Raw genomic sequence first — 17,880 nt, 5'->3', positions numbered from 1 at the left:
TGCAATGGTTGACATGATTTTTCCACGTTGTGTTATCCAAATCACTTCATATTCCATAAAAATGGCATCTATCAAACAAATTTACATCCCAACACCTTTCTTGAAGATAATAATCCCAAAGGAATACTTTCAAAAACACCCCCTTTTGTCACACGATGTCACTTATTTTTTCTATATGTACCGGTAGTATGATGATCCAAACTATGGAAATATTTTGTTGGTTTTGTTGTTGTTGTAAATTTTGATTAGCTCCCTCTAAGGGCTGTGCTTCATGGGAAAAGATTTTTGCCCAAATCATGTTAAACTTATATCCAGAAATCATCACCTTTGTGTTCAAAATCTGCATACAGCGCTACATATATATGGTCCTCCATGTTGAAATGTGAAAACTAAACTAAATGTTTCAGTGTGAGTATCTTATAGTACCTGTGAATGGTTCTTTAAAAAAATTACGCAAATCATGATTCTTGTTTTCCGAGTGATGTAATGTTTTAAGTATGAGAAACACATCAAACTGTGGAATAGTCAAGATAATGAATAGTTCTCGAACAATTCATTATCTTGACTATTCCACAATTTTCGGTCTTTGTTTAATGCGTGGTATAGGTATTAAGTGTGTAAAGAAAATTTAAATTGTTTGTTTCTGACAAATGGAGATCATCAAGATTGCAATTTTACGATACGTTTGGTCAAGTTTTGGTGCGAGTTTAGCAAAATGGTACTTTTTTAAACAAATGTTATTCACAATTGAGTGAGATTACTTTCACAATTAGTGATGGGTGACCAGACTTAAAAACTTAATTAACCCGGAAAGTACCAAACGTTAACATTGTCGTTCATGGGACAGTAATTGGTTCCACGGTTTCCATACACATGCAATATGGAACGTCAAACATCATAGACGAAAATTGCTGATTTGATGTTGAATAAAATCTGTTTTAAACCTGTTTTAGTATTGATTTGCGTTGTAATTGCGTGTGCTATTATCATTATCACAATGGGATGTCATTTCCACCCTGTTATATATCGTACTGTTTTTTTTTTTTTATATATATTTCGTCCCGAACTACTTCAAAATCTAATTTTGTGCAAAACATTCTTTGTGTAACTACGCGCATGACGCACCGACCTGAACTATGGCAAGTTTCAATATTGTACACACAATTTTCAATCGTCTGGGTTTTAATTTGTCAGAAAATCTATTCTTGATGAGTTATTGACAGAACATTTTGTGTAAACAGTTTTTAAGTGATGTTGCAGAAAATATCAGTTGGTACGTGTACATGTATATTGACTACGCTAGCTATCCTTCAATCCATAAAGATGCATGGCTGTTGTATAGTACATGTAAAATAAAATCCAATACTGCGAGTTATATACATGTATAATCGTATAAATTACTTGCTAAATAAAAAGTCAAAATATGAAAATTAAAAAAACCTATCGTTTGAGGTATAACTTTTTTTCAAACTTCCTGATGTTTTAACACTTGTAATGCATGTGTAGTTATTTTATAGCGTTGATCGATAATTCTCAAAATGTATCACAGATCCTAGATCTACACACAGCAAAATTACAGTGGAGTAATTACCAACCTTTATATATGCCTTGTTGTATACTATAGCAGATAGGAGAATGACCTTGGTGGGAATACAAGAACCTACAGTATACAGTAAAAGCTGTCTATAAATATCATTTTCCCTGTGTCTTCTTGTGGTCTTTATTGACAGGTCTAAATGTACAGTTTGTGTTCGAGTCAACCTTGTAGTTAGAAGAGTTTAAACATGCGTCTTCAACTCAAAATATTAAACTTACCATGACCCATTTTGGGATTTATAAATAATTTGTTCATTAATTAAAAGCCCCAATATATATATATTATGTTTATCTCTATCAATTGAAACATATTAATGTATAATCCAATTAAAACAGACGTTAACATCATTTTATATTGATAATATTTGATAATTATATTTACATTATAAAAAGTAGTCATACCATCATACTTATTGGAACGTTTTGTTCCTAGTAAAACCAATATACTTTTCACATAGTAAGTAGAACAACAGAATTAAAACTACGCCGTCAGTGTGATTGTAGGTCTAAGTCGTCAGCTGTTGTCAGTATCAAATGTTACCAAGTTATATTGCTGCTGTGTACATGTGCCTTCGGCGACATGCTTCAGTGAAAAGGGCAGGAGTTCTACTATAACAAGAAGATACAAAATCAAGTAGATATATTTCAGCCTCCTAAGCAACACAATTGTATTGGCATTTTTTGGTCAATGATCCATCCGATTCAGTACAAATGTTGATACAGATACAGTGTACAGTATATAACAAAATTTATAACAAAATTGCAAAAACTAAGTTGAGTTACAATAAATAAGCACAGAAAATGTTTTATCAATAGATGTACAAAATATGAAAAGATATAATTGATCTATCATCATGACTAACTGCATAAAGTACGTTACATATAGTCTTTAACTTACAATGTGCTGCGGTCATTCACAGGATTGATATTATTATAGTAAGCTATTAGTATACATTATAGATATACTAGGACAATAAACAGTCAGAGAGACACAGTGAAAGTGTAAAATACTTTCATTTCGTAAATACGACAGATGGAAATTACTATGCAAAGTTATATTATGTTGGAAAGTTTTTCATCGTTTTTATGTGATCTACATCCCTTTCGGTTGCGTAGGTTGCCGGGCCATCAGATGCTCATTTCGGGGTGCCAGTAAATGAATTCGAGGTTTATCAATTGCCTTCTTAATGTATTATCTCTTCAAAATAACTTCAAAAAAGTGTAAACTATTTTTCTCCGACGGTGTATCAAGGAAGTTAAATAATGCGTATTTTTTCAGAGACAACTGAACCCGCCTTATATGCCTGCAATGTTCAGTTAGACACTGATTCCCAGAAATCAAAACTTACTTTTGTAAATCACAAAAGGTCTCACTATATGGTCATAATCATAATACGGTTATCTAAAATATTATGGATATGCTGTTTGAGATTGGACATACACATTTCTATAATGATGATTTGGAAACAAAACCTGTGCATTTTGACCTTCACTTAGTCCCTGGATGTACATGTATACTATCATGTTATAAGCGACATTGGCCCTTATTTGGTTCAATGACATCTTGCTCAGCTCTGAAGTTTTTGCGTCATAATGCCGTACAACGTCCTTGAAAACGAAAAGGTATAAAATTTGCCATTGACATTTGAAAGCAATCTTCCATGTTTACATCATCAGATGGTAGGCTACAAAATTAGTCAAATTGCCTTCCGTCCGTGATTTGTCCTTCGATAAGACAAATCTTGTTATCGCGATTTCTCAGAAAGTACTGAAGGGATTCTTCTCAAATTGCATATGTTTCCATTGGCGCTTAGTTATACATACCGGTATTCCATTTTGGAACCAATCCGATATCAGGATGGCCGACAGACAGCCATCTTGGATTTTGTCAATTGAAGTCCTTTATCGCTATTTCTTAGAAAGAACTGAAGGGATCCATCCATGTCTGTACGTTCTCCTTGGTGCTTGGTTATGAATAATGCGTTTTGGGACCTAACTGAAAACAAGACAACTTAAAATTGTCATGTCATTATTTCTTAGAATATATTTATTATCATTGAAAACAACCAGGTCAGTAGTTGTCTTGGATTTTGATAATTCAAGTTTTTGCGCCTTTATTACATGTACCTGTAAACGTATACCAAATGTGGAAGAGGCAAGGAAAGGGCAAAGAAAAGACGGGCGGAAAATGACCTGTTTAATATTGTCAGAAGGTTTACATAATTGCTCATGTCAGCCTTGTCCAAGTCTGCTTTAATGATATAATACATTTGTACAAACATGTAATGTACATACATGTATCTGGGTCCATTTGTTCAAAAGTTCAATTTCAAAATCAAGATGAAATAATTTCTGGCGATACAAATTTTACAAAATTCTTCAAGAGTATTAAGAACTCCATTCTTTACTTACTTGCTGCGTTTTGTGAAGATATAATTACAAATTTTGCAGTAAATGAGCAATGAAAATTTCACTAATCATGTGATTCAGCTTATATAATGCCTTGAACGACCGACCTCTGCTGGTGAAGGACTAGAATATGTTTCTTTCTATCAAAATTTGGAATTCTATCAGACTGTACTATGGAAACCTTTGCTGAAAATGTTTAGAATCTGGGTACCGTTTCACAAAGCTTCGTAACTTTTGCGTTTACAAACCTTCTTAAGAATGACATTAAATAAATTGTGCATTGTGCATCATTCCCTCATTCTATCATTCTATGGACAGTGGTATCGGCCGATCAGAGGTGACATCACAATATATATATATGTATATTATGCCACAAGATGAAAACATGCAGTTCGAGTTTATTTCAATTAAAATGCACATTTCAAGGAAGATTATATATTTTAATTACATATTTCTCAACACTTGATTTCAAACACTATTTTTTCAATAAATGACACAAATCATTCCTTCATTTGCAAAGAGTTTAACATATCTTATTTTAGATTCACCAGAAATTCATGGCAGTAGGAACAAAGATTCCTACGTCTTTTCTTCGTAAGTTACCCAAAAAAGTTACGAACACCTTTGTGAAACGCACTTACGAATTTCGCAAGTTTTGCGTAACCTTTTCGTAAATATTTACGAAATGCTGTTCAGTAAGCTTTCTGTGTACTATTGGTTGAAAACATTTTCTTTAATTTGATTCTTAAGTACTTCATTACTTTAACAGCCTATCACAATGACTACAGAAGACCACCCTAAGACATTAAATTTTATTTTCGGAATCTTTCAATGGTTGGGTTAAAAAACAAATTCTTATCATCTCGAAATTCATATATTGAAAGGTTTATTTTTTATAACCAATATGTAGTTTTAAGAAACAGGTTGAAATTCTCATCTTTTTCATGTCATTTTAATGGTATATTTGTACATACAATATTTTTTTAAATTATAGACGTCAGTTACAACAACAATTAACTATACATTACATGTATTATCAAATCACCAAATAAAGATAACAATTATATAATTTATTAGAAAGTACTATAATTCCCATTATAGTCTGAAACTATAACATCATAAACATTAAAACATACATGTATTTCTAGATCATTCATTGGGTTCAAATATCATTTTCTCTTTCAAAGCTCGGATCAAAAAAAAAAAAAAAAAATTCCTTGTTTGGGGCTAAATCATTGCTTTGGCCTTGAGAAATAAAACAAAAAAACAAAATAACATTGGAGTCTATCACAGATGATAATTGCCAAATACAGAAACACAAGACAAGACAAAAATGTTCATCCTTCTCCGCTGAAATCTAAGTCATTGAATAACAGACTTGTTTTCATCTCAGGTCAGCCATGATAATAATCCACAGCTTTGACCAAATCAGAGATAATCAATCTCCTCAAAAAGGTCAACTGTAGTTGTTCCACAACAGTGAATGACCTTTCACCCCTCAATTTCCAGCCAATCAACATCTGTGTTACAAGTATCATTACACTTTCAGTGATGTGCCTTTTTGATGGTTTGTTTCCTGGATGCAGCCATTCAGGGAAATTGATGTGGATCTGGAGAAGGTTTGCCGCCATTTCTGGTTCTGGTCGCTAAAACAGAGAATACAGTCTTAATACTATATAATGATTAGTTTAAAAAAAAATAACGTATTTATTGAATGGTGCATTCTGCAATTCATATAATTTGTGTATAAAATGTTTAATCAAAATTCTTTACACGTCAAATTCATACATGTATATATTGATCAAATAATATGTGACAATTAAGTTTCTATTTTCAAATATCACAAAATTTGCTGCTATCTGTGCCAGCACTATTCCTAAACTTTGATAGCAATCTGACTTTCTATGCAAAAATGGTTATGCCAAGTCATCTTAAGCTTTGAACTTATCCATTATAATTTGAAAAGGAACCATTATTTCAGCCTATCAAAAGTAATAAAAATGTCTTCAATCTGTGTATATACCTGATCTGGATTACGACGTAGCATCCTTGGAACAAGAAACTTGACCACTTCAGGGACATCACCTGATCATAGGAAGTGAACTTAATTAATCATTAATTAACCATGATTTTCTATGTCAATAAAGTAGAGACAAATGAAGTCGAATAGCGAAAAGAAGCAAACTGGGTAACTGTGAGAGTGTGGCTCAAACCATGTGGCTTATAGAATGAAATTCTATATACAAATATACAACGGCTCATAATGCTGATCAAAGTAAATGTTTGTCAGAAACAAACAGAATTATATGTAAAATTCATATCAATAATTTCATTATAAAGAAGATTGCAAAGTTAATCTTTCAATATGTAAAACAGTGCTCAGTCACAAGAATGTTTAAATCCTAAAAATAGATAAAACTTGAACTTTTAAATTCAAAATTTTAGTAACAACGCATTGCAAACTCTTTGACATTATAGCAAGTAAACTTATAAAGGTCCATATACCTTCTCCACTTTTGACACTTGTAATACACATTCTACAATCCATACCTAACAATGATGGAATGTCCTCATCCTTGTATGTTCTCCCATCAAGTTTCCTTGTGATCCTCTTCCCACCATAGAATGGGTTATCGTAGCCAAATATTTCATAGGCAAGGGATCCTACTGCCCAGAGGTCAGACTTGCTGTAATCCAACTTAACTGAATGGCCTGGCACTGCACAGGATATCTACAAAATATGGTTGATATATGTAGGCTGACATAGTAGTACAGAAGATATGTAAAACAGTGCTCAGTCACAAGAATCTTTAAATCCTAAAAATAGATAAAACTAGAACTTTTAAATTCAAAATTTTAGGAACAACCCATTGCAAACTCTTTGACATTATAGCAAGTAAACTTAAAGGTTCATATACCTTCTCCACTTTGGACACTTGGGAGAGAAGACAAGAGGCCAATGGCCTCGTAGCACGATGGTTCAGTTAATTAATGTTCAATGATTGGTTTTGACTAATATTCTTGATTATCACTCATATGCACTGTTTAAACTAATAAATACTTAGGACAATTCAAATGACCACTGGTATTTAATTGTTATCAATGTTGGTATTAAAAAAATCATAAAATTCTTTCAAGACAGATGTCATTCATCAAATGTTAAGTTATATATAAATCAACAGTTTTATAAAAATATTGATTTGTGCAGAAAAGTTTTTTTTTTTCTGAGCAGGATTTTAGTGTGAGCGTATGCAGAAGCAGCATCTTCTTAGTAAGAATATTGTTGGGACCAATTCAAATAGCATCAACTTAACTTTAATATTAGAAAATTTAATAAAATTCAAAATTTAACAAAGCTTTTTATTCAAATTTATCAGAATATTGTTATATGATAAAAAATAATTGGGGAATTTTTTTCCTGTATGATTGCTTATCGATATCACACATGTACAACTATGTATAATCAAAGTGTTAAGTTGACTAGACTTTTAAAAGATACCTGCTGGAGGAGGGCTTAATTCATTATAGGTGACAAAAAAAATCAAAGATGTTTGGCTGTCCTGGTTATAAGAGGTAAACTGAATTTGCTTCAATACGTTGAAATTTATTACTTATCTATTATCTCATTTTCTTCAACACAATATAAATTTCACAATTAAGATAACAATGCACAAGTTGTGTTGGCTGGGTTTCGGCATAATGGAATGTGTACTACGGGTCAACAAATTGACATTGGCAGCTACAGTCGAGCCTTTCCCAAGGACTTGATAACAAAATACATTAATTAACTCTCATTGTTTTTCCCTTTAACAATAAATGGTATATGTAACACATTTACACACACATATAGGCCTATAAACAGCATCTAGATGAAACTAGGGCACCTGACTTGTGACACTGTCCAGGGAATATAGATTATCCAACACAGGTAATTATGATGTCATGACACTTTGAGTAACATATTTAAGAATAGAAAAATAATGAATATTTTTTAATTGCCTTAATCTTTTCTTAAACTATATTTCTTTTGTATGAAGTGGTACCGTCGGCCATATAATTTCCCATAATGCATTGTGTTTCTCATTTAAATATTACTATAGACAAAGAAGGAATGAAATATTTTTTTATAATTCCTCAAAAGTACAGTTTATGTCTGTTTGTCGCCAAGTTTTATCAGTTCCGTCCTTATCTATATCTACATGTCTGTGCCAAATTTCATTGCTGTTAATGGTGTATAACTTGAGATATCCTGTTCACAAGGTGATTTTCAAAACTAGGGGGTATGCTATAAGCTACGATGGAGCTACGCTCCATCGTGCTAAAAAAGTATAATTATAATTTTGGGTTTTCTTTTAAGTAGTTGCCATTCATGCTTATTTGATTTTTTTCCTTTTATTCGAAAAGTTACATTTGCCTAATTCAAGATCAATTCCATATATCTCGTACATAACTTACCTCTGGTGGCATCAACGCTCCGTTTCCTCCTTTATTAATTTCGTCTGTAGGATACGGCAGCTTTAATCCGTTATCTTTATCAGCTAAACAGCATCCAAAGTCGCTGATCACAAGGTGGGGAGTACTGTCTTCTGAAATAGAGACAAATTCTCCAATAATAAATATGTTTGGGAGAAGAACATTTCCTGAAATAGACTATACAACATATGGGGGTATTTTCTTATAAAATGCTGATTACAAAGTATAAGAAGGTAGGCTAATATTAATTAATTATCACAAAGTAAGTTGCACTGGCTTTTTTTTTATTTATAGACACGAAGCTGAAGCCACCTCTCCTTAAAGGGACAATTCGCTCAGGCTAATTCTTTTACATAATCAAGAAGCAAAATATGGCATAAATGTATTGTTCTACATTTCTTATGAAACATATAACATCAAATATTGTCCAATTCCACGTCATTGTTTAGTATTTTAATTGATACCATTGTAATTACAAATCGTTGATCAATCCGATTAAGCAGGTACAATATGTACGCTGTACCCAAACCCGAGCAAAAGTTACGCACGTTAAACAAATGAACTACATAACTACTGAGGAGGTGATTAAATGATTTTTAGGCAAGACAATTCACCATAATAAGGTCAACACACTACTGTCAGAGCGATTTGAGCAGTTCTAGACAAAAGATACACTACTCTGCGAGCAAGGGACAGGGCTCGGCATACAAGAAGTTCGACCACAATGTGTAATGGCGGACAGCGAGCGAGTTTGAACATTTCACACGCATTTCACTACCATGGGCTTTTCTGGCATATCACAGTAAAACCGACTGATCTAATTTCCATCAGAACTAGTTTTTGTCCGATATATGTACAAATTTTAATGTTTTCTTGGACTGAATTGTCCCTTTAATTTGATAAACTTTTCAGATGTTGAGCAACAATAGGTAAAGGACAAAGTCATACTTGCAAACCCTCCCTATTTTGGAGGGAGACTCCCGATTTTGAACTCCCCATTTTAAGCCATTTTAGCAAGTCCAAATTCTTTTATATTCAAAATGTCAAAAATCTGACTATACCATGACAGAAAGGATAGGTCAAAATATGCAGAAATCAACCTTAAGTTTCTTCATAGGAGTTACTACATATGTAGGTAGATTTTCTTGAGGTTAAAAGTTTAAACACATGATACTACCCCCATGCGAATTTCAAAAAGTTGGCAAGTATGTGAAGTGTATAAAAATTAAGTTTGGTTGATTCTATTATTCTGCATACAACTAGAGTGATTTAAAACAGGGCCTCCCTGTCTTGTAGAATTATTTATTATATCCTAGTCTTAGAGTAAGGTATCAGCATAGCTCTAGCAGAATTCTGTTCTATTCAAGAGCATATATATAGACATCAATAATAATTTGATAGTATATTATACCATTAAGAATTAATGAATTATGAGCAATTGATAAATAAATGGTAGACTACCTTAACCTCAGCCAATCGAGCTAGACCAAATGCCACTTAATTTCTTAGTCAACCTTTAACAAAAGGTTTGAGTTTTTCATTTCATCAAATATAGATGTACGAATTACATGATAAACCTGAAAAGCATTTTATCTATCATACATTGTAGCTTTTTCATAAGGACCTGTTGGATTTGAATAGCTGTATCTTCGAATATCATAACATGACACACAGATCGTAAAATTAAATGTAAACAGTAAGTAAGAAATCTAATCTTGAATATTACATAGTTATCTACCCTTGTGAGTAGGTAATGATGTGTTTGTGGTGTCATACTTTTCGGATATTGTGTGCACAGAATAATAACATAATAATCATACCTACCCACAAGGGAGCTAACTGTGTAATATGAAAAGACAGAATACTCACCACTGCAACAGTCCAGTAAGATGTTATCACTCTTCAGGTCCCTGTGAGCAATCTCATGTTGTCGCAGATGTACAGCACCCTCTAGCAGCTGGCAGAGGAGCTGACACCTGGTATGGGGAGATAACTCCTTCTGCTCCAGAAACTGTCTCAGTGTTAGATCATACCTACAAAATTTAACATCAATATGGTAAAGCGATTGTGAAATAGGATGATTACGTTAAAAGAAATATTTAGACAAGGAATATTGTACAGATCTTTGTTTCTAATGCGACACAGGATTAGCAGGGAGGATAAAATATTTCCACTGATATTGAAATTAATATTAACCAATTCGGAAATTGATAGCAAACCCCACAATAAAAGAATATCAAGGGCTCTTAAGTGCATGTTTTATCATTACCACCCTAGATACAGACTACAGCTAAAAAAAAGCTTATAGATACAGGTGAAAAATACCAACATCAAACTTAAATTATCTAAACTTTAGGTAATTTAAGTTGAGCAAATGCAGACAATAACTAATAATAAAGAAGTGATAAAAAGAAATTCTTATATGTGATTACATGTTTTTTTTCAAAGTTTGCTCCATTATGATGTGAAGAACATATTTCAAATCTTACTTTTTCATCACAATGAACATTGTCTGGTTGCGACCAAGGCCGTAAGGATTTAGTCTCTGGGGAAGAGCAGCTGGGTAGTTGTCTAATGCACCAGGTAAGTCAGGGTATGGGTCGACAAAGACACCCAACATCTCCACAATGTTTGGGTGTCCTGGTAAGGACTTCAGACGTACCCTGTTCCTGGAAAAATTATTAACATAAGGGTATTATTGATAGTCTCATGTTCTATTTCATCAGCATCATTGAAACTTAAAGGGACAAATGACTTCTACAAAAGAAAACAATAAAAATTAAAGCAAGTTTTGTTTGGCAAGCATTCTGAGTACAAGCTGCTAAAGAAAATTGTGTTCCAGTGAGTGTAAAAGATATGCTAAATATATAAATAAAGTAGAATCAGGTTGCTGCCAGCACTAGTGAACCATATTTCTCTACAGTAACACTATTTCAATTACAGAAGGGGACCCCATTTTATCTGAGAAGGACCCCAGATTTGGAACACCCCGCAGAAACCCCGCGTAAGATCTGGTTATATATATATATAAACATTGAAATACATCTAGTTCTAACACCTATTTCAATTAGAAGCCAGATGGAACAAAATGGTAATAGGTATAATTTTACGACTGTGCTACCCATTTAATTACTGAAACAATTAACTATTATATAGTTTATATTTCATACCCGTTTTGCCACAGCTGATTATCATCTTGATTGACTGACAACATCCTTGCTGGTACTGCTTCCTTCAGCATGGCCCTCATGATGGCATCTGTGTTTGACTCAATATCATAATTGTACATCATTTTTATAGCCAGGTTAAACTCTTCCTGTTGTCCGAACTGGTTAACCTCGGGATCTGTATCAGTTGTCTCCCCTTGTGTGTCTTTAAACATTAAAATAAAATAACAATTTAAAAAAAAATGTTTTTCCCGCATTCTATCATTTGATTAAAAACTGTTGATATCAAAAGATCCCAGATGGATCTTTTCTCTACTTTTCAAACATTATCAACCAAAATCCAAGGTTGATGCCTGGCTGCCATCTTGTCGACTAATTGGTCCCAAAATGCAGTACTATATATGTAATTTGAGATGTAAAATGTAAAATGATCCTTTCAGTACGATCTGAGAAATAGCGATAACAAACTTAACATCAACATCCTTAATGGCTGCTTGGTGGCCATCTTGTTGACCAATTGTCCCAAAATGCAATACCTATGCATAACTATGGCTCTAGGGGAAACAGACACATGAAATATGAGAATGATCCCTTCAGTACTTTCTGAGAAATAGCCATAGCAAACTTTAACTATTAAAATCCAAGTTATATTGTAAGTGAGGGAATAAAAATATTCACTATAATTTTTACCTCTGGAAACTTTCAGTGAGTGAACAGGAATACTACATGCTTTTGAAAAAGTTACAAGTGATTCAATATTAAATTATAATATGAATTTGTAATGTCATATCCTTTCCAAACTTTAGTGTTCTTAACAGGCAAACTTAAATAGATAGAACACATTATTGGTAAATCAGACACTATCTAACACTTTACCTGATACCGAGATGTTGGTTTGGTTGCATTCCTCCTCAGGATCATCGTCAAGGACAATTATATCGTCAACATCATCAACAATCAGGGCATCATCAAGATCATCCATAGCCCTGTGGGAGTCAAGGTTATTTCTTTGTGGAAGAATAACAATATTATCATCAACATTCTCAATGTCAGACATTCCATCATCATCGCTAAGAACAACAATGTCTGAGTCAAGGGAGATAATGCTGTTTGTGTCATCATTCTCTTCCTCTTCCTCAGTAGCAATGGGTTGTATAAAGTCTGTGTTAAAAAACAAAACAAATTTAACCCTGTGATGTTCACTACCTTAGACTTCACATCCATTATTATTACAAAAAATAATGAAGTGTTGAAAATCTTTTATGTTGCAAAAATCAATGAATTGCAAAACTTAACTGAAATCCGATAGATCACAAATCCAAGAAATAATTTTACACAGTGTATATAAGACCTAGGTAAACTTATTTTGTTATTACCTCTGACTTCTTCAGGTGCTTTGAACTTGGCTTTGTATACTGCAGCATTGCAGCCTTGACCTATTTGACTCCCAAAATCAAAAATGTCTAGAGAGAGATGCTGTACTTGTTCCAGGATTGATCCTTTCTGTTGATCACGACAAAAAATTGCCTGAAAGATATATCCGACCAATTTAATAATTCATGTACTTAGAAATGTGCTTGTACAACCGTTGATCTAATACATCAGCTACCGGTATATAGTCAATTCTGACACATGTTGTATATAAATGTCTATATTTACATGTATAAACATTGTATAATGGACAAAAACATACAAACATGGCATGTAGGTACATGGTCATAAAAAACCCACAAAAATATGAATGACAAACATTGCAAATACATTTTGGCTACATGTAGATTAAATGAAACTGCATGGTATTTTGTTTTTTAACTAATAGGACATTTTTTGCATGTTATTGGGTGTTATATCAGCTCGTCTGAAATCATATAAAAGGACCAGGTCTATCACTAATAAAACAAGAGGCCCAAAGGGCCTGTATCGCTCACCTGGTTTGTAATGCCAAGTAATGTTCTGAATACAGGTTCATTGTTTCTTTTCTGAAGGAATTTTAATATTAACCTCTAAATCCCCTATTGGGCCCCACCCCTCCCGCCCCCAGGGGGTCAGAGCCAAAATTTATACAAGTTCTGTTCCCCTTCTTCCAAGGATGTTTATGGCCAAATTTGGTCACAATCCAAACAAAACTCTAGGACAAGAAGTGATTTATAGGATTTACCTCTATTTCCCCTATTGGGCCCCATCCATCCTGCCCTCGGGGGGCCAGAGCCAAAATTTATACAAGTTCTGTTCCCCTTCCCCAAAGGATGTCTGTGGCCAAATTTGGTTACATTCCATTCAGAACTCTATGACTAGTAGCGATTTAAAGGATTTACCTCTATTACCCCTATTGGGCCCCGCCCCTCCTGCCCCCGGGGGACCAGAGCCAAAATTTATACAAGTTCTGTTCCCCTTCCCCAAAGGATGTTTGTGGCCAAATTTGGTTACATTCCATTCAGAACTCTATGACAAGTAGCGATTTAAAGGATTTACCTCTATTTCCCCTATTGGGCCAAGCCCCTCCTGCCCCTTGGGGATCAGAGCCAAAATTTATACAAGTTCTGTTCCCCTTCCCCCAAGGATGTTTGTGGCCAAATTTGGTTACAATCCATGTAGATCTCTAGGACAAGTAGCGATTTAAAGGATTTACCTCTATTTCCCCTATTGGGCCCCGCCCCTCCTGCCCCCGGGGGGTCAGAGCCAAAATTTATACAAGTTCTGTTCCCCCTCCCCCAAGGATGTTTGTGGCCAAATTTGGTTACATTCCATTCAGAACTCTATGACTAGTAGCGATTTAAAGGATTTACCTCTATTACCCCTATTGGGCCCCGCCCCTCCTGCCCCCAGATGACCAGAGCCAAAATTTATACAAGTTCTGTTCCCCTTTCCCCAAGGATGTTTGTGGCCAAATTTGGTTACATTCCATTCAGAACTCTATGACTAGTAGCGATTTAAAGGATTTACCTCTATTTCCCCTATTGGGCCCCGCCCCTTCTGCCCCCGGGGGACCAGAGCCAAAATTTATACAAGTTCTGTTCCCCTTCCCCCAAGGATGTTTGTGGCCAAATTTGGTTACATTCCATTCAGAGCTCTATGACAAGAAGCGATTTAAAGGATTTACCTCTATTACCCCTATTGGGCCCCGCCCCTCCTGCCCCCGGGGGGTCAGAGCCAAAATTTACACAAGTTCTGTTCCCCTTCCCCCAAGGATGTTTGTGGCCAAATTTAGTCACATTCCATTCAGAACTCTATGACAAGTAGCGATTTAATTGATTTACCTCTATTTCCCCTATTGGGCCCCGCCCCTCCTGCCCCCGGGAGACCAGAGCCAAAATTTATACAAGTTCTGTTCCCCTTCCCCAAAGGATGTTTGTGGCCAAATTTGGTTACATTCCATTCAGAGCTCTATGACAAGAAGCGATTTAAAGGATTTACCTCTATTACCCCTATTGGGCCCCGCCCCTATTGCCCCTGGAGGGTCAGAGCCAAAATTTATACAAGTTCTGTTCCCCTTCCCCCAAGGATGTTTGTGGCCAAATTTAGTTACATTCCATTCAGAACTCTATGACTAGTAGCGATTTAAAGGATTTACCTCTATTACCCCTATTGGGCCCCGCCCCTCCTGCCCCCAGATGACCAGAGCCAAAATTTATACAAGTTCTGTTCCCCTTTCCCCAAGGATGTTTGTGGCCAAATTTGGTTACATTCCATTCAGAGCTCTATGACAAGAAGCGATTTAAAGGATTTACCTCTATTACCCCTATTGGGCCCCGCCCCTCCTGCCCCCGGGGGGTCAGAGCCAAAATTTATACAAGTTCTGTTCCCCTTCCCCCAAGGATGTTTGTGGCCAAATTTAGTCACATTCCATTCAGAACTCTATGACAAGTAGCGATTTAATTGATTTACCTCTATTTCCCCTATTGGGCCCCGCCCCTCCTGCCCCCGGGAGACCAGAGCCAAAATTTATACAAGTTCTGTTCCCCTTCCCCAAAGGATGTTTGTGGCCAAATTTGGTTACATTCCATTCAGAGCTCTATGACAAGAAGCGATTTAAAGGATTTATCTCTATTACCCCTATTGGGCCCCGCCCCTATTGCCCCTGGAGGGTCAGAGCCAAAATTTATACAAGTTCTGTTCCCCTTCCCCCAAGGATGTTTGTGGCCAAATTTGGTTACATTCCATTCAGAACTCTATGACTAGTAGCGATTTAAAGGATTTACCTCTATTACCCCTATTGGGCCCCGCCCCTCCTGCCCCCAGATGACCAGAGCCAAAATTTATACAAGTTCTGTTCCCCTTTCCCCAAGGATGTTTGTGGCCAAATTTGGTTACATTCCATTCAGAACTCTATGACTAGTAGCGATTTAAAGGATTTACCTCTATTTCCCCTATTGGGCCCCGCCCCTCCTGCCCCCGGGGGACCAGAGCCAAAATTTATACAAGTTCTGTTCCCCTTCCCCCAAGGATGTTTGTGGCCAAATTTGGTTACATTCCATTCAGAGCTCTATGACAAGAAGCGATTTAAAGGATTTACCTCTATTACCCCTATTGGGCCCCGCCCCTCCTGCCCCCGGGGGGTCAGAGCCAAAATTTATACAAGTTCTGTTCCCCTTCCCCCAAGGATGTTTGTGGCCAAATTTAGTTACATTCCATTCAGAACTCTATGACAAGTAGCGATTTAAAGGATTTACCTCTATTTCCCCTATTGGGCCCCGCCCCTCCTGCCCCCGGGGGACCAGAGCCAAAATTTATACAAGTTCTGTTCCCCTTCCCCAAAGGATGTTTGTGGCCAAATTTGGTTACATTCCATTCAGAGCTCTATGACAAGAAGCGATTTAAAGGATTTATCTCTATTACCCCTATTGGGCCCCGCCCCTATTGCCCCTGGAGGGTCAGAGCCAAAATTTATACAAGTTCTGTTCCCCTTCCCCCAAGGATGTTTGTGGCCAAATTTAGTTACATTCCATTCAGAACTCTATGACTAGTAGCGATTTAAAGGATTTACCTCTATTTCCCCTATTGGGCCCCGCCCCTCCTGCCCCCAAGGGACCAGAGCCAAAATTTATACAAGTTCTGTTTCCCCTCCCCCAAGGATGTTTGTGGCCAAATTTGGTTACAATCCATGCAGAACTCTATGACTAGTAGCGATTTAAAGGAAATGTTGACAGACGGACGGACGGACGACGGACGCCGCGCCATGACATAAGCTCACCGGCCCTTCGGGCCAGGTGAGCTAAAAACAACTACCAGGAAGGAAAAAGAAGTCAAAACTCATAAAAGAAAATGGTCTTGGTAAAATTTTACACAAAATCTGCAAGCTCTAAATATAAGCGTCATACTCAAACAATGTTAGAAGAACATGCACATGTAATACACAGTAGCACTACATGTTCCGAAACATTACATTGTTCCAAAGTTGGTCAGCAAAATTATGTCTGATAAGTAATTATATAAGAAATCAACTGATCATGACAAGTGGACTCTCATGTTATGGGAGAAGCTCAAAGCGCACCCTGACTTTTTGATGCTTAATTGTACATGTTTACATGTACATTGTATCTATACATGTAGTACCTGGCGCAGACAACACAACATGTACACATTACGATAATCCAATATTAGATGTTGATATTGAGAACCTTCTGATGGGCAATGCACACCCTAAGGATCAAAAGTGTCTCATCGTGCTATACCTCTAACATTGTTATAGTACACTATAGGACAGCTATTGTGGCGGAAAAGAAATCACCTTCTGACTGACTTTTCCTAAGAAGATGATATCTTTTCCGCTTCAACAAATATTTAGCTAACTAAAGGAATGCATGATAAAAATTATAGGAGGGAACACATGCTTTACACAGGAATTCATTATCATGTTTGAGGTTGAATCAAAGAATTGCATACTCTGACTTCTGATGACAAGTCATCTTTTTCTATATCCTGTTGTTGACCTTGGAGAGCAAACCCGGCAAAGGCGAAAGCGAAAGTAGGTAGAAGTGTTGGTCGATTTGGTAGGGCAAATCGGGTAGCAGCTCTTCTACGCAGCTCACTTGCTAGTGTACGAGTAGGTACTAGTGGAAATATTCGTCCAAACAGCAGTTGTTTTGGTTGGGTAGGAATTTCCGTTCGGATGTTGACAGGATTTCTTTCAGCAACCGGAGGCTTTCCAACTTTGTTACGAATGACATTTTGAACCACTTGCTTCCCGTGTTTCCATGCCTTCGACATCACAAGTCTAGCAGACATGTTTGCGTTT

General features: G+C 36.0%; 1 protein-coding gene across 2 annotated transcripts; it reads right to left on the bottom strand.

Annotated features, from left to right (window-relative positions):
- Positions 1–5,218: 5,218 nt before the first annotated feature.
- On the bottom strand, positions 5,219–17,870 carry LOC138319511 (serine/threonine-protein kinase Pink1, mitochondrial-like). 2 transcript variants are annotated; one of them, XM_069262673.1, is made up of 10 exons: positions 17,529–17,870; positions 13,022–13,172; positions 12,522–12,806; positions 11,649–11,850; positions 10,968–11,147; positions 10,348–10,511; positions 8,461–8,591; positions 6,556–6,736; positions 6,029–6,090; positions 5,219–5,651 (listed from the first exon to the last, which is right to left on the bottom strand). In XM_069262673.1, exons 1-10 carry the CDS (start codon positions 17,868–17,870, stop codon positions 5,400–5,402), a joined length of 1,950 nt encoding a protein of 649 aa, XP_069118774.1. In that variant the 3' UTR covers positions 5,219–5,399. The 2 variants fall into 2 exon arrangements, with proteins under 2 accessions (XP_069118774.1, XP_069118768.1); XM_069262667.1 differs by having other exon boundaries at positions 8,461–8,588.
- Between the last annotated feature and the right edge of the window lie 10 nt (positions 17,871–17,880).

Source organism: Argopecten irradians, chromosome 1 (genome assembly GCF_041381155.1).
Source record: "Argopecten irradians isolate NY chromosome 1, Ai_NY, whole genome shotgun sequence".
Classification (NCBI taxonomy): Eukaryota; Metazoa; Mollusca; class Bivalvia; order Pectinida; family Pectinidae; genus Argopecten; species Argopecten irradians.
This window is presented reverse-complemented; position numbering and strand designations above follow the sequence as displayed.